At 40.7% G+C, this 27,847-nt stretch overlaps 1 protein-coding gene across 2 annotated transcripts; it reads right to left on the reverse strand.

Moving 5' to 3' along the window:
* Positions 1-281: 281 nt before the first annotated feature.
* On the reverse strand, positions 282-27,847 carry TMEM132A (transmembrane protein 132A). Of its 2 annotated transcripts, XR_014173721.1 has the most exons (12): positions 27,558-27,847; positions 13,998-14,212; positions 12,942-13,160; positions 10,641-11,041; positions 10,019-10,168; positions 7,025-7,217; positions 6,799-6,942; positions 5,517-5,722; positions 5,010-5,283; positions 4,284-4,475; positions 692-3,845; positions 282-652 (listed from the first exon to the last, which is right to left on the reverse strand). XR_014173721.1 is itself a non-coding variant. In XM_081934779.1 (11 exons), exons 1-11 carry the CDS (start codon positions 27,625-27,627, stop codon positions 2,658-2,660), a joined length of 3,252 nt encoding a protein of 1,083 aa, XP_081790905.1. In that variant the 5' UTR covers positions 27,628-27,847; the 3' UTR covers positions 282-2,657. The 2 variants fall into 2 exon arrangements, 1 of the variants encoding a protein (XP_081790905.1); XM_081934779.1 differs by having other exon boundaries at positions 282-3,845.

The following is a 27,847-nucleotide window of genomic DNA, read 5'->3' on the forward strand; positions in this document are numbered from 1 at the left end:
TCATGTGAACAGAGAGGGGAATGGGAGAATTGTCTGAGGTGCTTTTGTAAATCTCTTTTTTGGCCTGGACTCAAGCCACACTTGTCTGATTGTTGCCTTGGTAACAGATCTTCCTTCTGTCTTTCAAGACTATCCTCTGTACTCTCCACACTTGTATAATCCTAGACATAACCAGGCGTATAGCACTGATGAGAAATAAAGCTATTTTAGCAGTAACATGAAATTTAATCTGAAAAAAAAGGAATTAATGATCTTTAATAATTAATGATCTACTTTATTTGAGGAGACCCTAGGAAGGAGAAAGTTGGTTAAGGCAGCTGTGGAAGATTTGCTCAGAGCTGACCATTTTTAGAATGTAAGAAGTCTAGAAATTTTTATATAGAAGAGAAACATTTTAGCAGATACAACATGGCAGGATATAAAAATCAACGTTTCCAAAAGCTTCCTTGCCTATACACATTAGAAAAGTACAAGGACCGAATAGTGAAACTGGAAGTCCCCATTGCACTTGGAGAAGTGGGCCCAGTGTAGCTGCCTAGGGAAGCAGCAACCAAACATACATCAGTTGTGCGATTTATACTCCAGCTGTATCACCCAATATGTTATTTTTCTCAATTTTATTGAGCACTATTGTTTCATTAGATGCTACACCCTGCATGATGTTGGTTTAGCAATTCTCATTCCCCACCGCCTAGCAGTGCCTGTTAGTACGTGTCATAAATCCATTCCTGTGTTTTCCTTTTCTATAAGCTGCCTCCTAGTTGCTAAGTTTAGTAAATAACTAGATGGAGCAGTGTTTCTCAACCTTGACCATTTTAAGATGCATGGACTTCAATTTCCAGAATTCGCTGGCTATCCCCACCTTGGGATGCATCTTAAAAGTAGCTATGGTTGAGAAACGCTGATCCAGAGAGTTCTTTGTTAGGAATTGATTTTATACTACAGGTAGTCCTCGATTTACAATCGGAATTAGTACCAGAATTTCTATTGCTAAGCAAGGTGGTCGTTAAATGAGTCACCCCCAATTAGCAAATCTGGCTTTCTCCATTGGCTTTGCTTGTCAGAAGCTGGCTAGGAAGTTCGCAAGTGATCACATGACCTCGGGAAAGTGCAACCATCATCAATACATGCTGCTTGCCAAGTACTCAAATTTTGATCGAGTGAGCCTGTTATGTATGCTACAAGTGTCGTAAGTGTGAGAACCCATCATAAATCACTTGTTTCAATGCTCAAGTAGTCCTCAACCTACGACCACAATTGAGCCCAAAATTTATGTTGCTAAGTGAGAAATTTGTTAAGTGAGTTTCCCCCATTTTATGACTTTTTTTGCCACATTCGTTAAATGAATCACTGCAGTTGTTAGGAATACGGTTATTAAGTGAATCTAGTTCCCCCATGGACTTTGCTTGTCAGAAGGTTGCAAAAGGGGATCCACATGACCCCAGGACATTGCAACCGTCATAAATGTGAGTCAGTTGTCAAGCATCCGAACATGACTTTGGGGATGCTGCAATAGTCACAAGTGTGAAAAACAGTCCTAAGTCACTTTTTGTCAGGGCGGTTGTAACTTCAAATGGTCATTAAGTGAACTGTTGTAAGTTGAGCAGTACCTGCACATTGAAGGGTAGATAAATGAATGGTTCTAAGTCCAGAATTGCCCATATTTGTAGTTTAAACTGCCTTCTCGTAAAGAAAGTTTAACTAAAATCATGCTGAAAGTTATTCATTGCAACAGTGATGACACACTGGCCTTAGGCTAGGATCAAGGCAACAAATATTCGGAATGAAAGGAACTGTCAGGTGTCTGGAGTTGCAGAGATGACTACTTCTCTATTACCAAGGAAACACAAATAAACCAGACTGCACAAAAAATGACACGCCTTTCATTTTTAGTTATTATTTATTTTACTTTTTTTTTAACAATGTAAGAATTAAAAATCTTCCATAAATAAAGGACTTGCCTGGCAACCTCCCAATAGTACGGTATAAAATATGAGCGATTGTACAAAACTCTTAAGGACATCAGGCACACAACCAGGGTGGAAAAGGCCCAGCCAGTGCTCCCTGGAGCTCTGTCCTTGCCCGCCTTTAGGGGAGGGATCAGGAAACTGGGGGGGAGGGGGGATAGGGGCAGAGCCCCAGGCTCAGACCACAGAAAGGACGGAAAGACACTCGTTGTTCATACCATCACAATGGACACACACTGGCAATGAGGGTCAACGTAATAGGTGAGGTCTTGGATCAGCCCCCTAGATCACCTCCACAGTACATCGCAGCCAGCCTACCTCTCACCTACATTCCAGTCTCCAAACTCCACATCCACACCTCCTAAGGGAGTAGAGGGAGAAGCAATGAGCACATGTGGGCTCTCTTCCCAGGAGGAATGGGCTAGTTCTGCTGAGAGAATAGGTGGAGAGAATGCCTCTAACCAGAATGAAAAGGATAGCGCAGCCAAGGACCTGTGTCTGTAACACAAAGAGCAGCAGAAATATCTCTGGCTCTTTTTCTCCTCACAAACTAGTCCAAGGCTGGTGTCCTGTTGTGGAGAGCCCTTATTTAAAAAGAAGCAGGTAGAGAGTTCAGCTGACTGATCTTAGGAGAGCACCTAAGGGGGTGACCATCTTATTGGTTTGCCCACATGAACGGGCTAGGGCAGATCAGGAGCTACCTCGAATCCTTTCCATGTAGCTGCGTAGCTCATCTGGGTCACGCAGCCCCATGTCCTCACACACCCAACGAATGTCATCTTCACTGGCCACCAGAATGGACTGAACTACTGGTCCAGAAGCAGGGGGGCTGGGTGCAGAGTTGGACGGGGAAGCAAAGGTCACAAATTCTACACGCTTCCGCCGACCCCCTACATCCCTGCCCTCTTTCTTCCTGGACAAGGTGCTGGTAAGCGCTGGGTTCCCTGGTGCAGTCAGGCCCAAATTACTAGCAGAGACCCCTGTTTCTGGCTCTGGTAATGGAGCTGGGGCCTCTGAAGCCAAAGCTTCCAAAGTTCCATCTGGCCCTGCACAGCAAGAGTACCCATCATTGGTAGTGCTAGACGGGCCCCGAGGCTGGTCTTTGCAGTGTTGCTTGCACAGATCCAGCTGCCGACTAAGATCCTCCTGATCAGTGCCTAGCCAGACCCAATTGTGAGGTTGCTGGGCAGAAGAGGCTGGACCTGATCCAGCATCAGGAGGCTCCTTGCGCTGATAACGAAGGACAAAGACCACACAGTTGACGAGGAAGATAAAGATGGCAAGACAGAACACTCCCAGAAGGACATACATTCCAATCTCTAGATCTGTCACCCTTGCAGGTGCTTTCACCATCTCATCTTCCTCCACTTCTTCCACTTGTTCAATATCCTCATAGGAGCTAATTCCAGCTCCCTCAAATTTGGTCATTGGCGGCCCTCGTGCTACTGGGCCATGCCTCCTTGAACCTTTGCCATTCTCTGTGATAGCCGCAACAGTCACTGCTTCACCTGACATGGCACCTTCTGCTCGCTGAAAGGGGGCCTTACCATGTCGTTGGAGATCTTCTTGCTGTGGGCTCTTAGTGGTCAAGAGGTGCCAGCCAAAGTTCACTTCCAGCCACGCTGTCCCCTGGGAAAGGGGAGCCTTATGTTTCCCCTTGCGGCAAGAGTCTGGGGAATGTAGGCTGAGCTGCAGGAGGGACCCCTGGCCTGGCCCTTCTGCAATGATCATTGGGTAAGCATGTTCCTCTTCCAGCCGCACAGATATTACTTCAGGATTCAAAGAAGAAAGCAAGAGAGATGCATCCCGCCAGCCATAAAGCTCTACTGGAGCCAAGGTGTGATCACTGAATACCAACCAAATGCTCAGAACTGCTTCCTGCAGAAAAAGAAAGAAAGAAAACTGGGATCTCAAGTTGCCTTAAAACGGTAATGGTGGGTTGGGCAAACAAAGGCATCATTATCCACATTGGTAGCAGATGTAAATCATGCTACCCAACTCGAAGAAGCAGCTTCCCCTTTACCAAATTTCTAAGATTTGACTACTACACATCATGGCAAGAAAACTCACTGTACATTGATCCCCCGTCATGACACCCAAATAAAAGATTTTGCAAATCTTGGAAAGAACAAGACACATGATACATTCCATATTTGAAGAAAATTACAACATGACATTTCTATCAAGCCTAACTTGATTTTAAGTGAGCCATGGAAGGACACGTATGCACCCTCAAAATGCAGTTTAGTGCTTCTGTAACACAGAAGGATGGAAAATTAAATTCATAATGCCATGAATGTCTAGAAAACTCCTCACCTGTTTTGGGAAATTCAGAGCAGAAAATCCTTGGCACATTGCAGTGAAAACATTCAGATGTCCTGGCTCTGCAAACAGTGTGAGTGATAGACCTGATACCAGCTGGGCTTGCAACTCTGTCACTGAGACCTTCTCTTCTGACACCACCAAAGTCTGTTCTCCCAGGATAGAATCAGAAACTGGAGAACGTACCTGAAAAAATAGAGAATATATTGTTATTTCATAAGGAGACTTTGTGCAGAAACTGTGTCCATTTTGATGGTTCTTCTCATCCATTGCAACATCAAGTCATGATTAACAGAATGATTAATTTGCCAGCCAAGTGACCAAATAGGGAGAGTGAGTTCCCTTCAATGACTGACAGATAGTTATAAATGATAGATAGATGGTAGATGGACAGATGGATGGATATATGAGAGAGAGGGAGAGGGAGGGAGGGAGGGAGGGAGGGGGAGAGAGAGGGGGGAGGGAGGGAGAATAGAAATGCTTGCAATGTACAGTGTTTCAAAGATTGCTTGTAAAGCTGTCACATCCCTCTTTATAGTCTCTTTCTTCATACCCACACTCACCATATTATACCACCATTTCCCCAAACCGGAGACAAAAGTAACATCCACAGCATGTGCACAGTTCATCTCTTTGAACAACTGTCATCATGCTCCAAGCAAACTTTTCATCTCATTCCATCCCATCTCAGCCCCCATTTTTTCCTCACATACTCCTTACCTCCACAGAGGTCATTCCTACTTCACGGCCAACCACCACCTTCCCACCTTCCAGTGTTGCTATTCGAGGGTCTTGGATTCTAGCATGCTTCTGCACCAGATGGGAAACATCTAGTAGCCAATCAGAGCTTGGCATATAGGTCAGGTGACGTCCACCGTCTAGAGGGTGAGCTACAAAATGGGTGAGGAAACGGACCCCAGCACGCTGGTATTGCAACCGACAGCCACGTGCTCTCCTCTCAGCTTCTTCTCCACCCTCTTCTGGTTCTGCTGGACTGTTCAGAGAAGAAATGCAAGAACCTAGCACATTTACAAAGCATAAGGCAGTTAATTTAATATTCTCTAGATGATTTGGGGTCACAGCTCCCATTATTTTGTATCAGCATTGGTCTTGGTGATAGGGAATCTAGAAAACATACTCACAAAACATCTACAGGGAGCTAAGGTGAGGAAGGATACCACACCTTTAACCCATTGTTATTGACTCTCTTGGAATCATGACACTTACCTTTCGGATGCTGGTCCAGGTACTCTCCAGCCTCGTATTTGCTCCAAAGAGGTATCAGTCAGCTCAATACGCAAAGGCAGAAGGGGAGCCCAGACAGTAAAGAGTAATGATGCATGCAGACGACGGTGCCAGAAATCCACCCTTACACCCCGTGCCCCTCGACTCTCTTTTCCTCCTACATAGACAGCATCACATACATCCGATACCTAGAGGTAAATTAGAAAACACATTCAGGTCCATAGATGTACCTCCAAAGGCCTAAGGAAGTGTTAGAAGAAAGCAAGAATGTCCATACTGATTCCTTAACTCAGTATGGGATTTCTTTCTTTCGTTTTCCTCTAGAACAATTCAAGATGGAACCATAGCTGGAAATTGTTGTGAGTTCTTATAATCTATCAGTGTGAGACTGAATCCTTTTGGGTGCTATAGAGAAATGGGTTGCAAATGCCAAAGGAAATGACGGAAGTCACACACTATTATTGGATATGCTGGTATAATTATGTTTCTTGAGTTTCAACATTGCTCGGCTTCATTCTATGTTTCCCATAGAAATTGAACGTGCATGAAAACACGGAGGAAGAACGAAGTCACACACTATTATTGGATATACTGGTATAATTATGTTTCTTGAGTTTCAACATTGCTCGGCTTCATTCTATGTTTCCCATAGAAATTGCACGTGCATGAAAACATGGAGGAAGAACATTGGACAAAGACAGTGCTGTGGCCACTGATGGAGACCACTAGAAGGGAGCATCCCAAAAAATACAGCACGAGCTTGCTAGATCAGTGGAATGCAGGGTCTTAAAATGTACAAGGAGAACGGGTAAAATTAAGATGAGGTGTTATCAAGAGGAAGCTACATGAATTAGGAACCAAGATTTCAAAACATTCCAGGTAGTAATGCAGGGTCTATTTTTTCCACAAATACAGTAGAAATATAAAGTAACAAAAACAGGCTATTTGATTTGGAATGAGAACTCTGGCTAAGTTTGATTACTAATCTCTTCTCTCTATTTGCACAATATACTGAGTCATAAACTAACTGAATTGGCTGAATTTGCCAACGTCCTAAACTACACATATTAATTAAGGTTAAAACTAACAATGTTGTGAGAAGGCAACCCCTAAAACTTTTAACTGACATGATTAAGCACGTTTTGTAACTCTGTGTCTGACTCTCATTTGAGAAATAATTTGACAATTAGAGAAGAAGGCTGCACTCTTTTAAAATGTTGCTGATTTTGATCCAGAAGCTTTTATGGCGGTGCTTGTTTCTCACCTGTAGGACCTGCTTATTAGAGGATTCACATCCCATATGCTGAGTTACTTCGGACACAGCACCTCCTGTTTCAACCACAACCAGCCTCACAGGCACAGACTGGGGGATTCCTGTCAGGAGTGCAGTGTTCACAATTTCCTGCTCCTGGAGAGAGTCAAAGGAATTGTGTAAGGATCCATGCTACAAGTTATCCATGAGGAGAAAAATACCAAGTTTCAGGCCTTACCTTTACTAATGGAACCAAGGCCCGCACATCTCTCTCTGATACTTGGATCTCCCACACCATCTTGTCCTTCTCAGCCTCGGGATCCTGGCCAGGGTACTCCACTTGCCAGGTAACAGGGCGTGTAGCCGCCAGAGCACCTGTACCATTCTCCACAAGAAAATCCAAATATAGAAACTCTGGAGAATCTGCTGCCCTAAATGGAAAGGTTAGAAATCAACACTCAAGAGATCAGAGAACGCAGGGAAAACTGAGGAGATGATAGAACACCTGGAATAATAATATGTCGACCTCACTTATCTTGATCAGCATGGAGCTGAAAGAGCTGAATAGCATTCTCTGGTTCAAAAAACTAACCCATTCAGACTTTCAAAATGTATTTCTCATATTGCTGCTAGAAAAAAATTGAAAAATTTGTGGCAGCTGAACACCTGCTACTGCCTAATGGGCACAATATTCAGTTTAAAGACCCAAAAATACTAGCAATCTTGTCAAATCATCAAGCATGACTACTTAGAAAAGATATTGAAATGCGTAAACTTCCCAATAACTTGAACAAGAAAGTTAACCAAGCCTGATTTACAGCTTTACATCATACCAAAATAAGACAACCTTTAATTAATCGACACCAGATAAACTTTATAGCAGTCTCAATTGAAATATAATAAACAGCAGCGTGTTTCAAAGACCAATGAAAAAATGAGTTGCTCTGAAACTTCCTCAAATCAGACAAATTTATCTGGATAAAAATCCAATCCAAAATCCAATCGATAACTGGCTTTTCAGAATACCAATGCCATAGTCCACTTAGAAATTAGTTCTAGTGCAAGAGTTCAGTCTTCAGTTTGAGCTGCCAAAAAGCGTAGTGATATAAAAGATCTCTTTCACCTCTGAAGATGCCAGACAGAAGTGGGTGGCTCCCAGTAGTAGCAGCGGTGGGAGGCTCCGCCTACCTGCTCGGATGGTAGGCATTGTGCACAAGCAAAATGATAGTATATAATTTGGAAACCCACCACTGATGCCAGCCATAGCTGCTGGTGAAAAATCAGGATACCAAATAATTAGCCCCTGGCCTATTAACCCAGAAACTTAGCACTACTAAATCCCTTTGATACTTTTCCTGCTCTGGAACATGATCGATGCAAAGAAATACACAATAGATGCTGCTTGAAATGCCTCCAAGATGTACCCCCAACCAACCATTCTTGTCCTACTTTTCCACAGTAGGAGTCAAGGAAGGTGCCAAAACCATACAAATGCCTCTAACAAGCATTAGAGAAATGGATATTCTTTTCCAAGTTTTCCTATTTCCTGTCTCAGGGATGAGCAAGCTGTGAGACCTATGCATTGCGTGAGCCTCTCTCTATTTTATGACTCTGAGAAGCCACAATTTTCAGCAGAACATCTCCTTTCTTAAAAAAAATTCCACCTCCCCACTTCCTACAAAAAACTTAAGGGATGAAATGTTTCAGTTGCATACCTGGGCCTACTCTTCTTTGTTTATCACTAAATAAATGTTGAAATAGTATAAGGCAGATATTTGGCCAGAGGTTTTAGTACTAATTGAAGATGATAATAATAATAATGATTTTTCATAACTGAGGTTGCACTTTTTATCGCAAATGTAAGCTCCTTGTAAAATACAGTAGATCTCTGGTTTTGCTTTGTTTTGAACCTTACTGTGAGGTACTGTTTTTGAGCTCGTTCTTTTTGGGAAGTGGTACAGGGTGCCAGTGCTACCACTGGCTCCTGGGTTGAATCTCCCCCCCCCCCCACTATGAAGCCTCCCAGGTTGTCTTCACTTCCCAGTTGGAAAAAGCTTAATGAGGGAAGATCCTCCAGAATCTCTTTTCCTGAAATTTGGTGGAAGTATGAGAAGCCAGGGAGGTTATACACTTCTGGAGAGGCAAGTGTGCAATGAAAGAGGGGACAGTCTGTACCTCTTTATCGCTATCAAGAACATGAAATGCTAGGCCTGCGTATTTCTCTCAAATGCTCAACTCCTTGAGAAGAATTTTTCAAGCAAATTCTCTTCCATTAAAATTGAATTGACAACTGATATTAACAAATGCAGAATGTCGCTTTGGGGAGGGGAGGGAAGAGGCAGGATGCTCTATACAATATGATTGGCTGGCTTTCTGGGAAGAACTATATCCTCATTCCCCCTCCCTCCATGATTGTGCCTACACAGGGGAAAAAAAGAAAGGAAGAACTTTGTGGCTGTCGAACTGGAATCAATATTGTAGGGGGAATAACAGATGAGGGTTCTTTTGTTGAGATCCAGGGAATGAAAAACTCAAGTATATGTGCTCCCTGGATTTCTGTCTAAACTTCCTTAGCTCTTTTTAGATTCATGGCCAGCCAGAGTATTCAGTATCTAAAAAATCAGACTTACCTGAATAATACAAGGAGTAAGGTAAGTCTAATTTAGCAGAGAAAATTAATATGCTGAGGCAGTTACAGAACTATGCAAACAATTTGAATAGCTCTTAAAGACGTAGAATGGAGTATTGGGTGTAGACCTATATTTCTAGGGCATCTCAGTTTCTGTTAACAACTTCTGCTCAACAAGATTTTAGTCCTAGTGATGATGAAGAAGGAAACAGCAGACAAACATTTATTGGAAGGAGAACATGTCCCTTCTATCGCTAACATAGAATTATGCAAACTAGAACAGTTGTACTGTTATGTAAATTAAGGAACAATGAACTTTGCCTAGACTATATTGTTGATAAATGATGTGGTATTCAACTTCCCTTCAAGCAAGAAATGAACTGTCCTTTTACAAGGAATGGGGAGAGGCAGAGCAGGCGGAGTCCTAGTTCAGTACTTTCTTTATAGGTCCAGTATATGTAGATAAGGGCAACGTTTTCCTTTCAAAAGAAAAACACCCTATGCATTACAGTACAAACTCTTCAGAGATGCTGCTTGATGCCTCATCCCAAGATGAGCCAAGCAGTTCTGTAGAAACAATTATGAGCCTCAAAGGCTACCTACTTCCAGTCTAACCCACTGCCAGAAGAACGACGACAAGTGATCAAAGCAGTGTGGTGTTTGGCACTCTTGAACTTGTCCAGCTTTGCCATCCAAGCCTCTGGTCTGGTGGGACGAGCAGCCAGAACCTGTAATCCTTTCTTTACCTTGATTCTGAAAGGAAGCACAAATAAAAAATAATAATAAAATGCACAGCAAAGCAAAGACCATCTAGACAGCCTCAGTGGTAAGGTTAGAAGGAGCAAAGAGAAGTCTTTGAATGATGAGGACCTTCGGAAGAGATGAAAATCTGTATCAGAGAACCCAGAGAGTAGATGGGCATCAAGAAATTCATAGGTTTGCTGTAAATCTCAGCTCTGCCATCAACTAATTAGGCAATCCACTCTCTCACATCTTCAATCTCATCTACAGGAGTTTGCTGAATAATATAGAAGTCCAGAGTGATTGTACATTCCGCAACTAAGAAATGGGTGCAATGAATTTGAAACAGTTGAAAACAATATGATACGCAATTGTTCACTATTATGATTACTTATCAAGATTGTGTTCACTGTGACTGAAAAGACTTTTGAATTCGAAATCCTTTGTTTGTCGTTCAGGTAAGTGCATGGCAACTGTCACTCACCGGAGGGTCAGCAGATCAGCTGTGAAGTTCTGTTGCAGAATGAGAGTGGCAGTGAAAAGCTGTCCTGGGCGCAGGGCTGTGTCAGGAACTCGGACCATCACATTGTCATCCAGCCGCACTTCCTGCCGCCGTGGAGTGCTCATCACTCTGATGTCCACAGGACCCACATAGTGCAGCTGCTCCTTGGAGCTTTCTGTACCCGGATGCGGCCTCTGCTGGGTTCGCACATGGGGACAATCTCTGTGTACCTTCCCAGGTAGAGTGGCCTCCAGCCTATAGTACAACTCTGCCCTTAGAGTTGGGGTGACTGAATCCTCAGATCTGCGATGAAGAGTGCCAAGTGGAGGAGAGAACCAGCGAGGGGGAAGTTCTAGTTCCACCACACACATGCCCAGGGGAGCCTAGATAGGAAAAGAGAGAAACTCACATGCTATTGTCTCATTGTAAAGCCCACCCTCAAGCTATGCAAAGCTTATACTGAGTAATGGCCTGGTCTATCTTGCCGAATTCCACCTAGTCTAATAGGCAACAGGTCCCTGAGAAACTGATGCCAATGTCTCTTTCTCTCTCTCCCCCACACACACACCTTTCTCACATTTACACTGAGTGCAATAGCTGGATCAAACGTGAAACCTTATACAGTTGGTACCTTGGTACTCAAATGCTTTGAAACTCATTGAATTTGGTACTGAAGGCATTTTGATGCGGAAATTTTGTCCCAGTACTTATTGTTCGTTCAGTACTCAGCACACAAGATAGAACTTGTCAGTGTTGGCTGCCTTGTGACTCACTACATTATTTCTTACGGGAAAGCTTTGTTTGGTACTCATCATTTGTTTGGTACTCATCATGCCTCCCAGAACCAACTAACAAGGAGTATTGATGTACCACTGCAAATACATGATATATGTGCTCTACTGCTCAGTTATGGTCCCTGCCCCAATTATCTGCTACTTTTAGATATTCTTCTGAAAGCACTTATCACTTTAGTGACAATTCTCTCACTCACTAGGGATCAAGTGATTCCTTTTGAGAGGAATCAATTCCACATTTTGGAGTACAATTAATCCTCAACCTACAACCACAATTCAGACCAGAACTTCTATCATTAAGCAATACAGTTGTTAAGTAATTTGTGCCTGATTTTATGATCTTTCTTTGCTGCAGTTAATGATGTCAGCCTCTCCCACTGACTTTGTTTGTTGGAGGCTCCCTGGGAAAGTTGCAAACCTCAGGATGCTGCAACACTCATAAATACATGCCAGTTGCCAAGAGCCCAAGTTTTGATTACATGACCTTCAGGGATGCTGCAACAGTTTTAAGTACGAAGACTGATCAATGTCACTTTTTTCAATGTTGTCACTTTGAATGGTCGCTAAATGAATGGTCATAAATCAAGGACTAGCCATAGTCAGGACAATGGGATCAGCACATAACAAACAGCAAACATTCCCTTTCAAAAGTTGGGAGCTGTTATTACATACACCTAGCACAAATATCTTTGCACTAAGCTTGGAATCATTTTCTTGCATGAATAAAGGCATTTTATGAAAGATGAAGAAAGGAGCAATTTATTCCATGCCTTATACTTCATGGCATTTGTGGGTGAGGGGTGGGAGCGTTCAGAAGGACAAATATATTTGAGAAGAGAAAACCAAACTTCAGACCAATCAGATGTTTCGCATCCTACTTCTGCTTTAAGCAATGTTTACAAGAAGAATGCTATTATTTAATATTTAACTACTTTTTAATATTTAATATTTAAATATCAACCTTTTCTTTTCTAGAATCATGGATTCCTGGGATTAATTGCCTGGCTCTTTAACATGCAGATCATACCAGAGGCTTGTGGAATGAAATCATCATGTAGATCAGTGGTTCTCAACCTGTGGGTCGGGACTCGTTTGGGGGTCGAACGATCCTTTCACAGGGGTCGCCTAAGACCATCGGAAAACACATATTTTCAATGGTCTTAGGAACCGAGACACCAATTTTATGGTTGGGGGTCACCATAACATGAGGAACTCTATTAAAGGGTCATGGCATTGGGAAGGTTGAGAACCACTGATATAGATGATCCATGATGATCCATATATCATCATACATTGTCCATGATCTCTTAGAGCCTCCAAGCAACTTGTACCACATAACTTCAGCTCACTTCCACATATTCACTTCCGCTGTCTTCAACAGAATGCAGTCAAACAGCCACAGCAGAACTTTACTTTCCAAGCCATCTGAGAGTCATGTACTTAATTTCTCCACAATTTGTGAGAGTGTAAACGTACATACTGTGCCTACCTGAAGGTGGCAGGCCCGATGCACAACCTGGGCCTGATGAAAGACATGCAGGCTGACACAAGGCAGGGGTTGTCGTTTTGACATCCAATCCTGCCCTTGGAGGTGGAAAAGAACACGAGCATAGGGCTCATAAGGCGATACTGTGCCTTCAATGGATACGGCACGGATGTCCCAAGTAGTAGAGACATCTGTGAACTGGGAATTATCTGCTGGAATTTCCTGGAAAGAAAAGAGAATCTGAATTCAGGATAGAATCTCATTAAACAAATCCAGGGAAGAATGGAACGGCACTGTTCCAGTTCTTACACTGGGAATCTTCAGTGTGGTATCCATAGGTAGCTCACTTGGTACCTATCATGTTTCCTGCTCCAATTTAAACAAACAAACAAACATATAAATAGTACCAGTAATCCAGTTACAGAGCAAAGTGGCAACCTCTGGCATCATTCTACTTTACAAGCATGATTCTGGATGCCACGTGGATACTATAATCATTTTTAGAAAAGAAATACAATAGGTGGCTGCAAATTTTTGTGTTGTTAAAAGCAAAGTTTTTTTTAAAAAAAAGATAAAACTAAACAGAAGTAATTAGCAATAGCAACAGCACTAGAGATCTATATACCACTCCATAGTGTTTACAGTGCTCCCTGAGCAATATATCAGCATATTGATACCCAACAATCTGGGTCCTCATTTTACTGACTTTGGAAGGAGGGAAGGCTGCGTTCACCTTAAGGCCTGTCTGGATTGAATTCTAGACTGTGGGCAGAGTTAGCCTGCAATACTGCATTATAACCACTACGCCACCATTGGGAACATACTGTAGGTATCCATTCCTAACCAGGGACACATCAAAATGTCAAAATATTACATTGTGACATCACATAAGGCCCACCCAATGTATACTTTTGTTGTAAATCACGTTTTCACATTTTTCCACCTTGCCTCCCCCCCCCCCTACCAGGATACATTCTTAAAATTCCAAATATGGCTTAAGTGCTGTGGTTTCCATTTTATATCGAAGCATCTTTCTAAACAATTTTAAGGCAAATTTACCTGCTGGGCAGTGAAAGGAAGATATGTAGCTTGGATACTGGGCTTTCCTGCAAGTCGACGATGAAGGAAGAGGAATGTCTCTGAGCGAGAGCTGAAGGAAGCATTTCCTGGTGAGTAACGGTCAGTACGCTGAAGACGAAAATACTCTGAGCCGTTGAGTACTTTTAATTCAGCTGGCAAATACACCGTGTCAGGAGGATCAGATTCACAATCCACTGCAAACAGGAGAACTATGTCCATCAACATCAGGCATGCAACTTCCTCACTCCATAGACACTTACATTTGTGACCCCATTCCCACTCCCAATCCTTCTATGAGATGGAGGGAAACCCTAAGTAAAAGAATTGAATGTATTGTGTTCAAGGTCATTTTGGCAAAACTAGGAACTCAGACTTGGATCAGAGATAATCAGTAGGTCCCCAAAGGAACCATCTCTGGCTCCAATTACTCTAAAGTTGTGCTAAAAAATAATAATTCATCTGTATAATAGTTGTTATCGGTGTTTTTCAGAGCACTTTCAAACAACAAAGTAGGGCTTCAGGAATAGGACTACCCTATCTTGCTGCAATAATCTGACAAAAAATATGGACCACTCTGCTTTCTGCAATTTAATACAGCTAGATTTTTGCAGTCCAAATACAATACTCTTCTGCAAACAAACAACCATCTAAAGGTGTAGATTGAGACCTCATCATGAAAATCTATTTATATGGTTGCTAAGAGTCAACATTGAGTCAGTGACACATAATCAGCAAATGAAATTAAACCCATATAACTGGTGACCTTATCAGAATAAATCATGATTGGGACCAACAAGTGTTTTACATGTAACCTCTACAATCATGGACATTCAACTATTGGTGTAGAGTGTGGACCTCAGCCTGATCTCAATTTTGGAGATGAGAGTTACATTTTTAATGGGCAGCCTCTTCTGCTTCACTATCAATCTGAGTAGAACATCTATTAAATATAAGTCCAGATTTTCTGCCTAGTGATTAGTTATTATAAGTAAATGATTGCATCCATTACACTGTGCTTATATATCCAGAATGATAGATTAGATAGATAGATAGATAAATAGATAGGTAGAGATAGACAGACAGACAGAGAGACAGACATAGACGAAAATCTGGACTTATATTTATTAGACGTTCTGCTCAGATTGATTCTGGTATTGGTGTGTGTGTGTGTGTATAGGTACTGTACATATGTGTGCTTATATACCTTATTCTGATATACATATATAGAAAGAAACATTTCCTGGTATATAAGACTCAGTACACTGAAGACGGAAATACTCTGAACCATTGAGTACTTTTAATTCAGTTGGTGAATCTGACAAATGACTGATGACTTCTCCTATTGATCTAATTCAGTACAATGTTGTAACTGTACTGGGTAGTCATTATCATCATCATCATCATCATCATCATCATCATCATCATGTTTTGCTATTTTTTTTAAAAAAAATTAATTTTCAAAACAAACACCACCCATCCTTCTTTACATACTGTAGGAAGTGTATCCGTTAGTTACAAAAAGGCTTTCGTGCATCTCTTCCACAGTCAACAAACATAATTCATATTAACGCAAGTATTTTAACTCAGGTATTTATACATGTTACCATCATCATACCTCCATTTTCATTTGACTATAATTGTTTAAACATCCTTCATCATAAAATATACCAAGATTGAATACATAACCACATACTGGCATTTCATTTACTATTTCTAAAATCCTCCAATAACACTGAATCCTTATGTCCTGTTCTAGCTAAACATCCATAATATTTTAAAAAAAAGTTTTTTAATCCTCCTTTCCAAATCACTGTTTACAATTTACATCCAGTTTCCTGTATACCTGTATATACGTTGTTATCATTATCCCTCCTTTATTTAACTATATCCTGCATCATAACATTTTCCCCCTAATAATCAAGACTTAACTGTATCTAACTTAGTTCTTTTTTATTAACCTTTATATATAATCTTCCTTTCATGGGTACCATTCAATATTCATATGCAATTATTACTTATCATAACACTACACATTGTGTACATTATTATTATTATCAATTATTTATTTAGCTATATCTATTGTCACTAAATTTCACTAAGTTTAACTAGTTTTAAATTATACTCTTCCATCTATCAACCTGTATCTTTCCAGTAGCAAAACATTCTCATATCTTCTGCCATTTGTGGTGTCAGTCCTCTAATCATCTCCTTAATCAACTTTGTATGGACTCCTCTTAGCAATTCCTTGCTTATAAAATCTCTCATGTAATTTCGATGCCCTTTTTCTGTTTCCTTAATCAGCTTATCTTTGATTGTCGGTAGTGTTATCAATGATATTGCTAATAAAATTTCTCTCTTTAAATCCATAAATTATTTTGTTTTTTCTTCTTCTGTATCTTGCCATCTGGGGTAGATTTCCCCTCCATTTAATTCCTCTTTCAGTATTCCACTCTTTCCATTTTCAGAGACAAACCAATCACCATAAATATCAGCAATTTTAATTTCTTTATATTCATTTTCCTCTTCGATTTTTAGGATTTTAACCACCACTTTTTCCACTTGATAAACATCTCCATCTTCTTCATCATATTTTGCTGTTAGATGCTCTAAGTCTTCCAACTTCTTCTCTATCCTCTCATATGTGTTTGATAATTTCTATATTTCTGAGAATATCTTTTGCAGACTTAAAATTTCTTTCTGCTGTTGAAATTGTCCCATTATCTCCATCTAACAAACACTGCTGCTCCAGCTTGGAAGATTTTAACAAGATTAAGCATAGATTCACAATAATGTTTTATTTTCACCTTTCTCTGGTTAAAGATATACCTCAAAGGGACATCTGTATGCTTTTCTTCTTATCACTCTCTATAAACAAGAAATGAGACCTTGGAGTGCCAAGCCAAGATAATCAGTGAGAAAAGTAAGAGTGTTTCATTTCCAATACACAAACCTCCAGCCTCCGAGTAGCAGTGTTATTGTTGCAATTTTCTTTGTTTCTTTTTGTATCTTTTTTGTATTTCAAGTTTTAAAAAAAGTCTGATTCTTGAATGAGTTAGAAGAACACTCACAGTAATGAAAGACAAGAATTTTTGTCCATAGGTTACGAAGAATAATAAAAGAAAAAAAATAGAAGAAAACTTAATCCATTCATTTTAAAAGGCTTGCATAAATTCCATTCATGAAGATAGCATTTAAAAAGTAAGATAACCCACTGTCCAAAACCATTCCAAATTTAATTCTGCTGCTTATTTCTTCTGTTCTCTAATTTAAATTAATTTTAAGTTTTTTATAGGCAGTCCCTTTTAAAATGGTGAAAATTCCTCACCAGCTGGAAACATTTTCTCTTTCCGTATCCTTCCATTTTGGAGCCGCCCCGGCTTCATCAGCCAACGGCTGGATTTTTTGTCGCCGGCTTGAAGAACTTCTCTTGGATTGATCGGGGACTTTGCGACGTATTCTTCCTGTTCACCGTCTCTGCGGGACGGTTTAGGTCCGTTTGGACCACCCAGCAGCAAAAGTATCGACGGCAATCTCAGAGCATTGAGATCGCACGTTGTCTCGTCGCAACATTGGATCCTCCTCTCATCATGTTTTGCTATTAATGGTCTTTCTATTAGAATTTCTATCCTGTTACGGGGTTTTAATCGCTTTATGATTTTAAAAAACTAGATAATATTTTGTTATATTTAAAAACAGTTTATCCATGCTTTGAATTCTGCTATCAATGAAAAATAGGTTATATATTTTGTGAATAAACATATACTTAAATTAATAAGAAAAATATAAATGAATGAAATTATTACTATTGAGAGTTAATATAATATTCTAAGATACTCATAAATGTATTCTATTTATTGCCTATATATTATCTCAAACTTTCACAAAAGCAAAGTTTATTGAGAGCAGTCTGATGTTTACTTTTTAGTGAGCTTTTCCTGTCCTTTTTACATAGCTCTGTATCTTGAAGTTTCCTCAATTTTTCACTAACTCTTAGAAATTGCATTTATTATTTATTTATTTTATTTTCTTCGAATTTCTAGACCGCCCCCTCTCCCGAAAAGGACTCGGGGCAGTGTACAGTCCACACAACAAACAATAAGTATCAAATACAAATATAAATACAGATATAAATACACATAAGGAGGAGGTTAAAAATTTAAAAAGAACTGTACGGAAGAATATAAATCTGGTTCTAAAAACCCTAAAATCAGTTAAATTTAAAACCGTACCCTATAAATAACCAGGTAAGAATATGTTTCCAGGAGGTAATAGTTGTCACAATTATAATTATGCCAGGCCAGCTAATCGAAACAGGTGAGCATTATTTTGACTAACTAAATAAAAAGACTTTCCTTCTGAATATTGAGATCGGTAAACTATAAATATTAAAATTTTATATAAACATGTGCCTTGAGTTCAATTGGATATTTCTCAATTAAGTGCACATTATTCAGGGAGTAAATCCTAATAAATTCAGTTTAACCTACTTCACAGAAAGTATCCTCAGGATTGTATTAGGAAGTGAACGACTATTGTATTCTACAGTACAGCTAATTGGAATTGCACTAGAACAAGAAAATGTAGCACAATTTTACTATGGACTTTTTGGGGAAATGGCTTGAAGATTACTGTGACCAGTTTACTGGAAGCACACTGAATGTACAAAATGAGAGCAGTACACATGCAGGTTTTTTAAAACAAAAATTACTCACATGTCAACAATCAGAAATTCAAGATCATTGACATGGAGATTTCCTTTCATTTTATTTCAAAAACAACAATCCTGCAAGGTATGCTGCATGGGGAGAGAATGACTGGCTCAAAGTCACTCAGTAAGTTTACATCAGGGGTGGGTTCCTGCCAGTTCTAACCTCTTCTATAGAAGAGGTTCCACAAATCTACAGTGCCGTTTAGAACCAGTTCCAGCTCCCTCCCCCTGCCCGTCCGCACATCATCAAGATGAAGAATGAGAGGAGGAATTCTTGGAGTTGAAGTCCACAAGTCTTAAAGCTGTCAAGTTTGAACACCCCTGGGTTTTTTTTCTAAAGGATTAGGGGTGCAAGGGTCTTGTAACTTGATAGCTTTAAGGCTTGCACACTTCAATGCCAGAGTTCCTGTGCCAACATTTTGGTTGCTAAGCAAGAGTGTTGTTAAGTGAGTTTCACCACATTTTACAAGTTGGCCATGCCCACCCAGTCACATGACTGCCAAGCCACTCCCACCTAGTCACATGGCTGGCAAGCCACTCCCACAAAGCAGGCCACACCTACAGAAGAGGTTCTAAAAAAAATTGAAACCCACCACTGGTTTACATGGATTAGAATGCAACCTGGGTTTTATCAATCCTTGCCCAATACTAGCCCTTCGATCACACTAGCTGCCAGGTGTCTTGTACATATTCCACTTATAAGTGAAAGTAGGCTATAAAATAAAACATGCTTCCTATGCTTTTGTGACATTCTGATTGAACTGAGGCCAGATTAAGGCACACTTAGATAAGGCCTACTGAACTAAATGCAATTTAGGTCAATGGGCTAATTTAAGTCCAACTGATTTCAATGAGTATCATTTAAGCATGGCCAAGTCTGAATCCATCAAGGGAACTGCCCCTGAATTGTGCTACTAGTTACTTTAAATCCTTAGTTCTTTTATAATGGTGTGTTATTTTGTCAAAAGTTGCCTATGGGGAAGTCGAAATGTTTTCAGAATGAAGGGTTTTAAAAGATTAAGCCACCCAATAGTACAAGAAAAATCAAATCCTGCTATAAGATACAGTTATTTGCACTACCTAGGGCCAACAAATCTGCCTTTTGTGATACCCAGAAAGGCACAGTACAAACATCCTGTCTCTTATTTCAGGTGTTTGCATTTTGCTTTTCCCACTTCCTATTATAAATTCAATTCTCATCCTTCTCAGAATTCTCTGGACACCCACAGCTTGATAAAAAGTAAATGCAGGCAACATCTGATGAGGGAAAGGGATGAAAGCCAAATAGATGAGGAACATCAAGGCTGGGTATTTCTAAACTATCCTTTCCAGTTCCCTGATTTTAGAAGCTGTTCTGTAAGAGACAGATGTATGAGCCTGTTGGGAGGGGAGAATGAAATATTTGAAACAGCCAGGATCCAAACATGCCCAGTAACCCAGAGCCTGGACTACAGCCAACTAGTACAGGAGGCTGGGAAATCATAATGAAGAACTGCATTTTTAAATTATTTTTGGTAATTATGGAACCCAGTATACTTTTGAGGGGAAGTAGGAATGTCTGAAATGTGTAGTAAGGAGAGAGGCTCTATTACAGAAATTTCATTTTATTGCTTAAATATTAAAAACTATTTTGGTAATTTAGATTTCAAAAGGGCAGGTGATCTTGACCACCATAATTTGTTTAATCTTTTAGTCCATCCCTCATTCAGGAAAATTGAAGAGGTCTGTCTACAATCTTCTCAAGTCCTAAAGTGCTTATAAACAGAGATCTAATTAGGGAAGTTAGGGATATAAACACCTTACATGGTTCCTCCAGAATCTGGTACAGCCGGGGGGAGAGAGAGAGAATTGTGTCCAGTTCCCTAAACATCTCTGTTGCTCTCCTCTGCACTCTTTCTAGAGTCTAAACTTCTTTTATATATTGTGGCGACCAAAACTGGTTGCAGTATTCCAAGTGTGGTTTTACCAAGACATTATAAAGCAGTACTAATACTAAAGCAGTACTTCACAGGACCTAGGTTCTATCCCTTTGTTAATGCAACCTAAGACTGTATTGGCTTTATTTGTGTACATTTCTGGCTCATATTTAAGTAGTTGTCCACTAGGACTCCTAGATCCCTCGCCCAGAATAAAACAGAACAAGCACTCTCCCGGAACAGAGCACTATGACTTAACAGCTGGTTTACAAAGATGAAAGACCAATTTCAATGGTGCCCTTCACACCTCCATCTCCTTCTCTAGTAATTTCCTGATGCCTTGAGATAGTTTTCCATGGAAATGATTGGCATTTCCCACCCACCCCCTTTTTTTGTAACCCACAGAATTCCTCCAAATTGTTGAATCTAGCAAGTGGAGGTATGGTCTCTCACTTTGTTCCAAACAAAATTACTATCAATTAAGTTTTAAGCTTATGTTTAGGTTTAATGCAGCAAGAATAGCTTACATACAAAACTTAACTCCTGGAAAAAAGGCATTACCATAAGAAATGTTATTTTGCCCACTTCAATGGTGGCCACTATTCTGGCCACCACAAGACTACCTATCAAGATTATCTTTGGCTCATCAATAAGTGCTGTTACACTAATGGATATAGGGAAAAGTCTCCTAAATGTCCTCTTTAAAAACAAAACAAAGCAAAATTCTGAAGACACAGTTGATCCTGTTTAGTTCTTTCAATATTGATAGGTTTTTATTCTGCTTTTTAATTGGAACTCTTAACCATTAATTTTTCATTCAAATTATTTGTTGGATGCTTTGTAATCATCTAAATTGCTTTGAGAAGACAAGATGAGTTAAAATATTTTATATAAATAGAAAATTGACCCTGACTCATCATTAAATAATTTATGGTAAAGACAAAAATAAAAGAAAACCTCTGTAGTGCTCAATTTCTGTCATCTTGAACTATGTTTTACTTTGTAGGTTGCATAATCAAAATCAAATGAATTGGGGGGGGAGGGGGAATAAGTGCCAGTCAAAATACAATTGTTGAGCAGGTTAAGGACATTCTGCAGGTGACTCCGCCAGAGTAAATTTTGTTTTATCAACAATCACTAGCTGTCTCTACTTAAAACTCCCAAATCTGAGCAGTCAAACCATAGTTTGACACTTGATAACAATGAGTTTACCAAATGATCTTCCAAATGTTCGCAGTTCAAAGCTGCTAGCCCTGGCTTTCCTGTCTATCTGCTTGATAATGTACTTTATCCCGTTTTCCTCATTTGCTGATCAACACTTCAGTTTCATTTGGCTTTTCTGTTCAAAGCAGCCATTTTATTTCTTCTGCATGCGCAAAGAACTAATAAGAGTTTCTTGGATGGTTTCTACTCCCTCCCCTCAATCATTTGGAACAGTAATATTCAACTAGACTTGAGTTTTGAGTTTTGGCATGTTTCCAGCTTCCAACAATGTTGATACTGATAAGGACGTCGTTTTAATTAACTGAAATCGAATGAAGTGCTCTGTGAATTACATGTCTGGCAAAAAGTAGCATTTTCCTAGCATTTCCTAAACAGCCACTTGTGGAGAATATGTATATATGAGATACTGTAGATGGCCTACGGAAAAATATTGTCTTCATTGTCCATTTTATTTAGGTGTCTGGATTTTTAAGTGAGGCAAAAAGTTTAGGAATCCCATATCTAGTGGTCTCTGGAATTTTGAAGCTCAGATATCTTAAGCCAAATAAAACCTTCTGGATCTAAAATACATCACTTCTCTTTAGGCAGGGGATAGTTACAAAGTGATTAATATTTGCAGAACAGCGTGATCATCCCCATCCCAAAGTCCTAAAGGATGCTGGTAATTCGGGGAGTTGAACCTAATGCTTCTATAAAGCATTAAGCTGGGAAAGACTTTGGATACATTCTAATGGGTGGAGTATGGTGTGCTTGATATATTTACAATTACAATTAGGCCATAGATTGTATGAGAATAACTACCTTCCCTCACTACCTTCTTTTTAGCAATCTGCAGCTTGCTGGTCTTCCAATGCTTCCATTACATACAACGAGAAGATATTAGGAAGAAGTTCCTAAAATGGGGCTTTTGTGGAGTGTTGCAGCTATCACCACTAAGGGATAATCCTTCTCTTGAAAACAATGTTAGAAATATTCTTCTTCCTCTGGAGATAATCTTTTAGCCCAATTCTCTGTCCACAAATTCATCAGAGAATTTTGAAAGGCAATTGGTATTCAGTTCTAGCCCAAATGTTGCATTCTAGGAAGCCAAATTGCTCTGCCAAAATTGTACTTCTTTATAACTGATACTTCTTTTCTTTTCCAAAAATACACAAGATTTTTCTAATTCATTCCCAAAATACAGCTGTAAAGTGGGGTCATCCGAAAGATAATTCTCTGCCTAAAAGAACACTGAGCTCCATGGTTGGGTGGAGATGTACACCTGACCTTCCCTGATTCAAATCCAGCGTCCCACTCGGTCCTCCACTGTAAGAACGAAAATACAACATCCTTCAAAGGTCATATTGCAACACTAACTGCAGGCATGAACAATGTATTAGCAGAATCCAGGACCTGAGAATTGAAGTGGGCAAAACAAAGAAGGATGTACTACTTCACTGAACAACATCCTCTTGCGAATTCAACAATTAATCAGTGGAACTGGTTGCCTTCAGAAATTGTGGGTGCTCCCCCGCTGAAGATTTTAAAGAAGAGATTGGACAACCGTTTCTTTGAAATGGTATAGGTTCTCCTGCTTGAGCAGGGGGTTGGACTAGACTTCAAAGGTCCCTTCCAACTCCGTTATTCTATGTGTGTTAATAAAAATAATAAAAAACTAAATGGCATACAAAATAAATTTGTTATTATTACACAGTCCATCGTATAAAGTCTACTGCCTTTTCCAATGCCACTCCTTGGATTAAAGCACCAAACAATGCATAACCATTACAGTTGTGTCCATGGAGATGAGCAATTAAAAGGAGTTTCTATCTAACCAGGAAAAATCTATCCTTATTATTAAGGATCAGGCAAGTTATAATATGTGAAAGATTTATGCTAAACTTCAGATGTGGTACAAGTCCAAGTGCAAAGTTGTATGTAGTCCATAAATGGGTTATTTTCATGCCCTTTACACCACATCACCTCTATGCTCAAATACTTTATGCCTATTGATCCATTACAGCTACCATCCCTTGAAAGAGAAAAGTACAGACCAAAGCAAAGTAGACTTACATTTTTTAAGAACACCTTCCAAATCACTAAATTGATGCTTTTCTATGTTTGCCCAGTTTAGGAGTAGAATAATAGAATCATACTGCTGGAATAGCAATAGCAATAGCGCTTAGACTTATATACCACTTTAAAGTGCTTTGCAGCCCTAAGCAGTTTTACAGAGTCAGCATATTGCCCCCAACAATTTGGGTCCTCATTTTACCCACCTCGGAAGGATGGAAGGCTGAGTCAACCTTGAGCTTGGTGGGATTTGAACTGCCAAATTGTAGGCAGCCGGTAATCAGCAGAAGTAGCCTGCAGTACTGCACTCTAACCACTGCACCACCGAAAAAATGAAAATTGGGATTTCTTTATTCCTACCCATTGTTTGACACAAGACTTATAATGGAAGATACAGCTACACCATCCATGATACTTGGTCATTTAGTCTTTTTAAAATGCCTTCCACTGAAGTGATCTTGCTACTTCCTCGAGCAGTTTGTTCAATTGTTAAAGATTCTATATTTTCAGAAAGGTTTTCCTGACAGTTAGTCAAAGACTACCTCCCTGCAATGTCCAAATATTAGGTTCCCTCATGCTCTGAAGAGAAATAAGAATGTCTGCATGATAGTCATTGACATATTCAGAAACTCAGGTAAAGCAGGCGTGGGTTAGCATCACCTCAGCTGGATACCAGTGTTAAAAATCAGTTGAAAAGCCAACCTGAGAATAAAAGGCTTCTTTCAAGGAACTAAGTATTAGCCTGATTAAAAAGTCATTAAGGCTGAGATTATCATTGGTGACTACTATAGTCTTGATGTGTATGCATTAGTTTAGGATCAGATATGGTGTATGTCTTAATACTAGAGCCTGGGCATTGGTGATGCTTGTGGGTATCCCAAAACATTTGGTTAATCCATGTTAGAGACAAAGTGCCAGATTAGCACTTTGTTTTGTATTCCTAAATGAAATCTGAAAATCCCTCTCTTCTAGCATCCAGCACTGCTATGGATGTGACATCTTGGCTCAAAAAAAATTAGGAATCCCGCCCCCATTTTGAAAGACGAGATATATCCAAATATTGTTATGCTTTTATTTTCTGCAAATTAGAAACAGACTAATTCCTAAACAGCATTTTCAGCTTTCTAAACTGTTGCAGCAAACATGTTTCCTAAAATTGTGTGGCTATTAATATAAATTACATCACTACATTTCTGACCATAAAAAACCATGAATTAAACTAGCTGTCTGTATGATCCTCTCATCAATTTATGCCAGATGAGCAAGGATAAGAAAGAATCCAGATTTCACTGTATAGTATTATATTGAGGTTAGTGGCCAGAGGCACAATTGGAAAGTGCTCAGTCCAACAATGAATTTCTCTCACACACATGCACATACATAAATCTGTATCAATGGTTATAATGCAACCTCCATAAAACAACATCTTTTGCTATCTCCACCTGCTCCTCTGTCTGATGTGAGGCTAGAGCAGCAAACAAATACACCCCCCACAATCTAGAGAACAATCAGTCCATTAAAAGATGGTAAACCCCATGGGCACCCTTTATCAAAGCTCCCTCAGATTCTGTGTTACAGGATTTCCTTCTGAAGAAGCAGCAGATGGTTGAGAGATACCATGACATCACTCCCTGCCCTGTTAGGTTCCAGAAAGGGGGATGACAGGGAAGGAGCAAGGGACTCCTTACCAATCTGGTGTCTTCCTCCCCTGGGCTGTGACCTCTGACACCTCATCTCCCTTCTATGCTAATAGATGTTTCTTCATCTATTTTCCCCTCATCAACTTGACATGGTGATCCAGCCACAGGCTTATATCTTCCAATATATTTTGGGTCCATTTCTCACAACATGTCTGTTTTCTCTCCTCCTCTGTTGGCCATAAGAAAAACCTTTCAGATGTCACCTTGCACAACACAATTTCCTTTGGCGAAATAGCTCTCCATTTCACAGTCACAGCAAAATCAGGTATTACTGGAAAATATATCCCTCTCCCCACAATAGAATGTACCTTCTTCAAGGTTTCAGGCAACAATAAAACTTTCCTGCTTACCTTATAAGCTTGCTTTTAAGAAGAGAACCAGGAGAATTGATTCAGTATTATAAAATGGACCCAATAGCTCTTAGCCCCAAAATGTTTTCATTCAAACCAGCATAGGGTATAATCTATGGTTTGGAACAACGATCTCACATGTGCAAAATGATGCTGAGATTATTACTGGGAAACATTTCCATATATTTAATTCTTCAATATTATTGAGGCAACCATATTCTGATGTAATCCTGATATTGGTATTAAGGGATCCAGCCAGCTATATATCTTTTGTTTATATGACTTCAGAGAAGGCTCAGAAATCAATTAAGGTTGTAGTGAGAAGCCAGGAATGTGGCTTGTTGTCTTTAGGCTCTAATGACAATTTATACCACAAGAGAAACAAATAAAGGGTAGCAAGTAGTCTCTGTATCTCCCCCATGTGTGAACCTCAATGCTGAATGGTCATGTTAGCCAGGGAAGATTAATATTGTAGTCCAGTACCTCTGGAGGGTATCTGGCAGGAAAGGAAGGATGCTTTGCCCAAACCGAGGGTCTTGTCTTAATTCTTAAAACATAAACATTGGAAACTACTTATTCTCACTAGAAGAGCTGCAAATATAAATAAGGAGGATCTGGGTTTTTTTCTGGATTGCTTTGAAAGAGAAGAATGCAAGGAGTGAAGTCAGAGAGCAGCAAGTAGGTCAATGATAATCATATTTGAAGAGCTTTTCAGCCAGTTGGAGAGTAGGACGGAGTATTTTCGGGGAGCAGTAAGGCACAGCTGTATTTGCTTTTCTAGGGAATTTTATTTCCCTAGGGAAGCAGCGTCCGTTTCCCTTCTTCGAGACTGGGAGGGAGGAGGGAGTCTCTCCTCAGGGATTGACCCTGCCCTGCTGGAAGAGGGGGAAGGCGTGGACTAGGGAAGCTAATTGAATCATAGAGATCCCAAACGGCTCCTTTGCCTTTCAAGGTAAATTTAACCCTGTCCTGCAGGAGGGGGAGTTGCATCTCCAAGATCTCAACAGCACTCTCAGGAAAACCCGCCACTGCAGGTAAAGACGGTGGTGGGAACTTGCGTGGGGAAAGAATTAAATAATCCCGCAGCATCTGGGGATATACAGGTTGCGAGAGGGGGAGGTCCAACCTGGAGGAGGGGGAAAAACCGCCGCGGGGGAAACCTCTGGGTTTTGGCAAACAGCCGGAGGGCACCTTCTTTACGATCCGTGCCTAGGAGTCCGAGAGGGGGAGCCCACGGCGGCGAACCCCAGCTGCTCGGTGTGTACACACACACACACACACGCACACATACAGCCGCCGGGTAGACGGGTTCAATGTTTCCATGGTGATAACCCGAGAACGCGGAATAGTTTTCGGAAGCCGAAACCAAGGGATTCCCTTACCCAACAAGTCTCAGAGGTGACCGAGCTCCGAAAACCCGAATTGGCCGATTCCCGTCGGAACAACAGATCTCCCCCGCCCACATGCACACAAACACACCTCCTGCCCAACTCAGAGACCCTCCCGGGGAAGGATCGGCTCCCTTAAGGTTAGGACCGAGCTGGGGAAGTTTTCTACCGCCGGCAGCCAGGCGAACAATCAGGACTCACCTCTGGGAGCACTCAGGAAAACAACCGCGAAGACCAGCCAGAGCCCGGGGGCGGCGCGGCTAGAGCCCATTCTGCCGGACCCGACCCGCCTCTCTCCCTGCGCTCAGATGCCCACTCGCGCCGCTGCAGGACGCAGGTCCATCCCAGCCGGGCCTGAGTGGCCGGCGCGGCTGCAGGACTCGGCTTCGGGCAAGCGCCCGTCGGAGCTGTGGTCCGTGCGCGCCCGCCCCTCGAGTCGCACAACGCAGCCCGGCCAGATAGTTGCTGAAGCTGTAGGTGTTGCTGCCGCC

The sequence above is a fragment of the Natrix helvetica genome (assembly GCF_964273705.1).
Source record: "Natrix helvetica genome assembly, chromosome: 1".
NCBI classification, from domain to species: Eukaryota; Metazoa; Chordata; class Lepidosauria; order Squamata; family Natricidae; genus Natrix; species Natrix helvetica.

What these genes read in the sequence shown, in the direction of transcription:
- TMEM132A (XM_081934779.1), bottom strand. Translation starts at nt 27,627, where the DNA reads ATGGGCTCTAGCCGCGCCGCCCCCGGGCTCTGGCTGGTCTTCGCGGTT. An exon ending in TTTCCTGAGTGCTCCCAGAG is followed by an intron (nt 14,213 to 27,557) that starts GTGAGTCCTGAT and finishes TCCTGTTTGCAG; the next exon opens with TGGATTGTGAATCTGATCCT. An exon ending in ATCGGGCCTGCCACCTTCAG is followed by an intron (nt 11,042 to 12,941) that starts GTAGGCACAGTA and finishes TTTCCTATCTAG; the next exon opens with GCTCCCCTGGGCATGTGTGT.